Below are 8,254 nucleotides of genomic sequence, written 5' to 3'. Positions count from 1 at the left end.
TTAAAATTTGGAGACTTAAACTTAACTAGAAACACCTCGATCCTAAGAAACCAAGTGGACAATCCTGTAAAGATTGCGTCAGATTCTGGCAACTTCTATGAAAGGAAATACTTGCGTATATAATTAATCATATAGACAGACTCAAGATGGACAAACATAGCTATTGCACGACAGACTAGGAAATAGGCAGGGTGTTTGACGAACGCTAAATGATATTATTTATTCTGACGCAGCGACGCGCGACCGCATCGTTGTGGATTTGTCAACGGCATTTCTCCGACGTCTTGCAACGCGAGCGCAATGTGACGATTGTATTATATCTTCGTCCGAGGGAAATGGGCGACACGAGAAAAATGCAGCGCTTTTAAGTGAAAATAGTTTATTACTATGGAGATTCTCTCGCACGTAATGCATATGTACATAAATGGCTCTCTAGGGCTAAAAAGGGTCCATAAATTCTCCCGTCTAGCCATGTGGATTAACAGCCTCGGGAAAATGTGTTTGCTGATTTTAATCTTCAATTGTACAAAAATGTTAGAAAATTATTGATTTTTTTTTTTTAATTAGCTTCTATTCTTTCTGCACGCAAAAAACGATTTTGATAAAATATCTAAAAATTTAGGTGCAAATTTAAAAATAATTTTGTTTTGACCATCAATATAATTATGTACAGTAGTTTAAACTAATTGCTGAAATGTTAAAACTTTTTACAATATCGTTCATTATATCATTTAAGCGTTTACATAATAATTTTGATAGTCCAAAATTATTTTTAGATCTGCATCTAGCTAAATTTTTAGATAGTTCAGCAAAATCATTCTTTCTGAACGACATTTCCTGTCTAAACTAAATTCTTTAATTTATTATATAATTCTGTCTTTACACAAATAGAGAGATTTTATGGACACTTGACTCTTATACATGTATAAGAAGATACGCAATAATGGAAGTACGTTTGGTAATTCTGACTAGACTTAACTGTGCCTATAAATATTGGTCCTTTGAGGTAATAGGTTCATAACATGATCAGAGATGTTTTGAAAATACTCGAGAATTCCTTTGTCAAAAGGATATAAACGCATCTAAATAAATAAATAAATAAATTACTACAATGTAATATGAATAAGGCAAAATCGATTTGCGTAAGAATTCGTCCCAAATTCTTAAATTTATCTTGCAACTATATCGAGTACAACGATCTATATCTGTCTCTGTTTATAATAACAATTATAATAATTGATATTTCATTAACGTTTGAATCCAGCGCTGAATCGCTGAATCAGCAAATGTTCGCAATATTTCGCTCCTGCCAAAGATTTTGCTTCAGTTTTGGACCCAAATAGCATTAAACAGTAGCAATATACTCTCTTCCTTATTCAAGAATACGGAGATGTCTTTTAGCGCAGTTTTGCAATGAATAGAACTTACTGGAAATGACTTCGCAGTCTACCAGTTATGGTTCGGCTGTATCTAAACATTACTCTATACAATTGGTCCTGTCGGCTGCGAAGAACGAGGAACTCGAGAGATTGCTCGAGTTATCTATTATACTTACTGTCGACGTTTAATTGATGAAAATAAAATTATCAGTATCGCATTGCCGTATTATAAACGATACTTTAGTTCGAAATTCGATCGTCTTTTCGATATTTCTACCAGGTTCAATATAAAATCAGGTACGCCTAAGAAAGGTCCTTTCTATCAAGATTCACGTTTTAACATCAGATGAAAAATATATTGAGACGTAATGGACACTATACGATCTATTTTGAAAGAAATTCATAATTTATAAATACGTTTCTTCGAAGATTTATGTCCATAAATTATTAGACGATTAATCCTCGAAAACTTTGGCTAATTGAAAATCTATTTTCTGTAATACAATCTTTGTCGTCCGACGTATATCATGATATAAATATTTCAGAGATAAGTTTAAGGCTAGTATTCATAGTCAATTCTTATATTTAAGATCTTAAGTACAATTTTAAGATGTGACAAACCAATCACAGAATTGTATTAATATCTCAAGCTTACTTAAGACAGTCTTGAAATAAGAATCGACTACGAATATTAGCCTAAGTTCGACATTCTTTCTCATCGTAGAATTCAATAATTCGAAACATTTTGTAATATTCGCCGTTGGAGTTCATTTCTTGATATGTGCCGCGTGCAAAATGGTGCCAGAAGTTTCACCTGCTGCGAATGAGAATAATATCTGTGTAGCTCTACGATATTTTAAACTAATTTAAAGCGAAGGATTATGGCTCGCTGAACTACTCCGCGTCTATTTGCTGCAAATATTCGCGCTGCAAGACGCGCTTTAAATAAATATTGTACGCCTCTACCAAATTGATCATATGTACGTAGTTCAGTTCAAATAAATATATGAGATGTTAAAAGCACGGATATAATCACTCTCTAAAACATTTAAAATGACTCTCACTCTAAAGGGTAAAATCTTATTTTTAAGGATTGAGCCACACTCTTTCAAGATTAGCTCAATTTTCATTCTTTAGAGTGAGATTCCACTCTAAAGAATTTAGAGAGTAACATTTGTATTTTTGGATACGCATTCATTCATAAAATATCGAGTATCACAAAATATCCATGGGTTATTAATTAATGAGAAAGAAAGACCGGGACATTGTTCAAGAGAGCTCCCCGAGCAATTCTCGCACGTTGCACATAATACCTTCCTTATTGAACTTTTCCGATAGCAGCGATGATGTGGAACGATGCGTACGAACGGAAGATCGATCCGCGAGTGAATGTGACCGCTAAACGTTTTATCAGACGCACTAATAAAAAAAGCGACCTTGACATTGCTGAACGACATAAAGGCAGCTTTATACATCTTTATATCTCATACAGCGAACGCGCATCTTCACTCGGAAGTAATACATTCATTCCCTTCCGCAATAATTTTATTTCGCGCGCAGACACAAAGAAAGAGTGTACATATTTAAAAAGAAGAACATGTTCACAGACATGTTTTCATTCCTCGCTGAGACTCTCGTCCGGCCGGTCGTCCTCGTCAAGCCCGATCATCCGGGTGGCATCTTCTTCTGCTTGGTGAGTTCCAGCAATACCGGATAATGCAGATCCGGACAATACTCCGGACTATTCTCCAGCAGCTCCAGATGCCTCGACCACACCATGTCGTCGTACCGTTCTGTCTGACGCGCTATGAAGCCACGTTTGATCGACGCCTCGGCAAATTTCTGGAATGTCATGCCACGTCTAGGTGCCATCACCAAGGCGATCCCATCATCAGTGAGCCAGCCATAGATCGTCTCCACCAGATCCAAACGAGCGTCGTCGAAGAAGAGGCAGTCGGCGCTTAGAATCACGTCGTAAAGACCCGACGGCAATCGAGTATTTTCGTCAGTCGTCCGGGTCTATATCGAGAAATCATAATCCAGATTTCAATCTGGCGGCTGAGACAAGAATCAATGTATTCGCAAATCTCGACTTGGAATACGCGTTACTCTGATTGAATATGAAGTTCAAAGAACGATAGATTCGCTTCGTATATTTGCGAAGGATACTTATACGAGAAGTTTGGCAATTCGTAAAATCGGGAGAATCTGAAACTTTGTACAAATGTAAAAGATAACTCAAGAACTTTAATCGTTTCTCATGACGGAGAGAAAAGATGATTTTATCAGATAAAATAATCTGTCAAACTGTTAAAATAATTTTTTTAATGTATAATCTCTGTAATTTTTCAAAATAATTTTAAAAAATAAAAAAAAGTTATATAACATTGTTATATCTATAAGTAATTGGTGTTACAGACATGTAAAATATTATATCGATTCGAAAAAAAGAATTTAAATATTGTACGGAAAGAACGATTTTGCTGTTGTATTTAAAAATTTAGCTAGACAGAAAATAATATTGTTAAACTATTATATGAAATAATAATTATATAGGAAATTCAAACACGATGAGCTGCAAAACATTTTTTTATATTCTACCAATCAACTTGAGCGTTCTACAGGTATTATTTGATATTTCAAAATAGCTTACGAAATTTGGAAGTTTTAACGTAGTATGTAGTAAAATTTTATCATATTAAGAAACAATTTTAAAGATTGTACTTACATTTGCATATGAATTTCGGCACTTAACTCTCTATATGCTCTTATTAACTCCAACTTGTTTAAGATTAAGAGTCTTATTATTATATAGAATATACGTATTATTTCATTATCATTACATTGCCAAGAAAGGAGAAAAAATCTTATTATATATTTCAACAAAATTATTTTCAGATCTATCTAGCTAAATTTTTAGATACTTCAGCAAAACCGTTTTTTCCATGGAATGTGTATATCTCGATCAAGTTTATTCGCGATATATTTCGTGGTTTTGACCAATAAAATAACTCCCTATCGTATTTTTATTTTATTATTTGAATCCCATTAAGGATATATCAAATGAAATCAATGATTTTCAAATTAAAAAGAAGAAATCTATAGAAACTCGACCACAAAAATCGATAGATACGTTGGAAAGACGTTCAATCTTTCAATGTCGAATTTTTTTTCAGATAAATTCGACAATGGTTTTCGCATAAATAGACGAAGTCAAATGACCGCTTTTGCAATTAATCTCAGTCGATCGAATGATCTTCGATTTTGGTTAGCCAGTGAAAACTTCATTGGTTCCGGTCAAGCGGAAATTTCCCACGAAAAAGATGTCAATTGCATGGAACGTTGCAAGCTACCGGAAGAGCTACAGAGGCTACATCATAAAGACTATCGGAAATGGAGTTGAGATACTTTAGCCGGAAATATCTGAATGGTGTGTTTATGTATCTGAACTGGACATCGCAAAGACGCGGGGATTCTAAGGTCTTATATGACTTCTTCGCGGTACATATTGAGAAGAATACACAGGAAATCAAGTATATATTATATTTTCTAACTACTACATAGAAAGAAAGAGATTATTCTTAAATCAACCATAATATACTCATATATGAACAAAAATATTGGAATCTTGCTTCAAAGATATTAGTCTTAATTTGATTATAAATTTGTTTTGAGGCAAGTATTACTTTGCACTCAATCAAGACTTGCTCAATTAAAAATCTTATATCAATATAAATTCCATCAAATCAAGATTAAAATCTTTAAAGCAAGATTACAATATTTTTGCATATACATACTGTATATCAATATATTATGGTTGGTAAGAATAGTTTTTAAGAATAGTCTTTTTTTTATGTAGGGCTTTTAAATTTTTTAGTGTTTTACTTGAAAATAATTAAAAAATTAAAAATATCAGAATATGATAGCGACATGTAAAAATTACAAAATAAGTAGTAAATTTTAAGCTGTGAGAAGCCTTAAGTTCATTAAAATTAATTTCCAATATTGATCTAAAAAATCTAAGTTAAATTTTTCAACAAGAAATTCAGATGTAACATAATATTTTCGCATATATATTTTCTAGAATATCTCATAAATAAGCAGTGACAACCACATTGTGATAGTATGACATCTCGAAATATGCTACAATAAGTCTTTGTTACGTGACTCCATAACATAGTACGTGCTTCGCAAGAGATACGTTCTTTCATGATGCCTTTTACAACATATTTTATGAGAGCATAAATTAGGCAATATTTTATAATAGCATAAATTATAATAGCAAAAAAAAATCTCTCTCTCTCTAAAATTGAATCATTGGATAGTGATTGAGTATTATCAATTCTAAATATGCCACTGTAATTAGTAGAGTTAACCGAAAAAGAAAAAAAGTTTGAGCATTATATAATTAAAATACCAATATAAGTTAGTTCCAATATACATTAAATGTATATAAAGCAAGATTAAGGATTCCATGTATCATTGATTTTTTAATTGAATTGCATTGTAAATTCAATATATATTTGGAACTGATAACTCTTGATTATTCATTCAGACAGAACTTATCGTTTTGCCAAACTCTTAGAATCTCTCTTGCCCTTAAACTTTTCTGATTTCAAATCAGGAAATTTTTTTAAAAGCGCCAACTCTATATTATCGCAAAAGTACGAACCACTCTTTGATCGCGGATTATCGTTCCTCTATTTATTCTATGATTCCCGACTGCATTATGCTTCCCTGACAAAGCTTCAATTTTTCTATTCATCGCAATGACCGCAATGACTCATTGATCGTGGCAACGAGTAGCGCATTGCTGTCGGAACGTGCAACCGCGAAACCGGGCGTGTCGATATCCGATGATCCGTCGTCGATTACGGTAGCGAACTCATCGCTATCGTCCTGGTTACAGATGCGAATCACGTCGCGGTCGGAGTTTACGAGACGCATTATTCGATCGCAGGGTCGGCGACCAAGCTGAATTCTATGTCACGATTAGCTAAGTACGAAGCAGGCCCTTCGATTCCCAAAGTCACTTGCAGATCCTTGGAATTCATGTAAATGCAAATGTTTCTCGCACTTCCAAGATTTATCTAATTGTAAAACCTGTATATATCACCGGGAATTTAAAACTCGAAAACAAAGTGGATTCCTTGGAAAAATTCCAATGCATAATATTTCTTATTATTGTTGTACGAATTTATGGTAATTTAACTTTTCTAAGTACCCAATGTACGAATAGATATTTATTTAATGTAAATGTTAACGTCTGCATCGTGATGATAAAAGTTAAAAAACGCCTTTCTCATTAACATTTTCAATATTTAATTTCCGGCCTTTTTGTAGTTGCGTATAATATCATTGTAGAAGCATTCCCGTCACGTTTCAATATCGCTTTGAGAATATGCTTTTTTGTATTTTTAACTAGGCGCCCACAATTCTTTGTTCGTAGAAATCACATCGAATACAGTCTATTAAAAAGCAATGGAAATACGTTTCATATTGAAGAAATAAAGATGGTGAATAAATGTATTTACGATACACAATTTCAAAGAAATAATGTAATCCTTCTACGATCTAAATTAAAATGAAATTTTACAGAAAATCTGGAAGCTGCGGAAATTGTTAAGGCAATTCAAGATGCGATTTCTGTGTGACCTATCGAGTATCTCTTCAACGACTAAAAAGTCCTCTTAATAATTAATTTTCGTTTGCTGACCGACTCCACACTTACTTTTTAATTAAAAAATTTTCATTAGCCTAGTCAAATTTTGATTAGAACAAAATTTTTAACTTAAAAAATAAGTAAGTTTTCGTAAGTCACATATCATACGCAACATTTCTCTCACAATCAATGCAATAGTTTCAATGCACTATTTTAATCGTCGGGCTATCAATCGCTCTTTCAAGATCGAATTTGGACATTCACCTTAACGCGGTTACCGTTGATCGTCATCGTCTGTCGAAGGGCCCTGGCGGCTTGAGCCCACTGAACGACTCCACACTCTACCAGATGCGTCATGTCGTTCCTGGCGACGATGCAGCGCACGTTGTCGACGCTGGTCACGTTACCGTCCGTGAGGGTGACGGTGCTGGGATTGCAGTATTTGGCGGCGAGTACACCGGCCAGACAACTCATGCCACCACCAAGTTCAAGGACGTTCCGATTCCGGCAGAGGCCGTGATTCCTCAGCAGATAGTAGGCCAGACACTCTTCGGACGGCCACACGCACACGTTGCCAGTATTGTTGAAGCCGATCAGCTCGCTCGCTGTGAAACACTTGCTTATCCGACGTATCTGCACGTTGTACGACCGACCGTCCAGCTGAGTCGAGTACTCGCACCAACTGAACTCGCCGTCCGCCAGCATGTTTTCCAGCAGCGCACACTTCAGCAGACCAAAACTGGTGAATCGTCTCACCGACACCTCCTCGTCAGACTCGCTGCCGATCGGCTCTGGCGAGCCTGTCAGCGCTCTGGCTAAGATGCGCCATCGACGTAGAGCGCGAGTACTCCTTTTTGAATTGCGAGGATCATTCGTTTCGACCGAGAGTGTCTCCCTACGGGAAAAAATCTCCTGCGACATATCGCAATCAGGCACATCGATCGATACTCGATAACATGTATAATTTCCAGAATTTTCTTCTCAGATTATAAAATTTTATATTTCAGAGGAAAGATTATTTCTTACTACTTCTCCCTGATTTATGCAGTGTCAATTTTCGACTGCATGCAATCACATCTGTGGATGTTCACCGGAAAGATGATATCTCCTAGTCAAAGAATTTCGTTTGAAGGCTTTTATTGGAGACTTCGTCAATGAACTTTCACTTCACCTCGTTGCTGCGAACCTGTGGAAGGCACGTGGGGACAACGCG

General features: G+C 35.3%; 1 protein-coding gene across 1 annotated transcript; it reads right to left on the bottom strand.

The window, feature by feature from the left end:
- Positions 1-3,044: 3,044 nt before the first annotated feature.
- Positions 3,045-7,962, bottom strand: LOC105626067 (calmodulin-lysine N-methyltransferase). Its single transcript, XM_012207378.1, has 2 exons — positions 7,306-7,962; positions 3,045-3,398 (listed from the first exon to the last, which is right to left on the bottom strand). The coding sequence occupies exons 1-2, from the start codon at positions 7,960-7,962 to the stop codon at positions 3,045-3,047; spliced, it is 1,011 nt and encodes a 336-aa protein (XP_012062768.1).
- Positions 7,963-8,254: the final 292 nt, after the last annotated feature.

Source organism: Atta cephalotes, assembly GCF_000143395.1.
Source record: "Atta cephalotes unplaced genomic scaffold scaffold00004, whole genome shotgun sequence".
NCBI lineage: Eukaryota > Metazoa > Arthropoda > Insecta > Hymenoptera > Formicidae > Atta > Atta cephalotes.
This window is presented reverse-complemented; position numbering and strand designations above follow the sequence as displayed.

Bases quoted from the DNA above. Each gene is read 5' to 3' on its own strand.
- LOC105626067 (XM_012207378.1), bottom strand. From the start codon at position 7,962: ATGTCGCAGGAGATTTTTTCCCGTAGGGAGACACTCTCGGTCGAAACG. The intron at 3,399-7,305 runs GTGAATGTCCAA...TTCTCGATATAG, and splicing joins TCAACGGTAACCGCGTTAAG to ACCCGGACGACTGACGAAAA.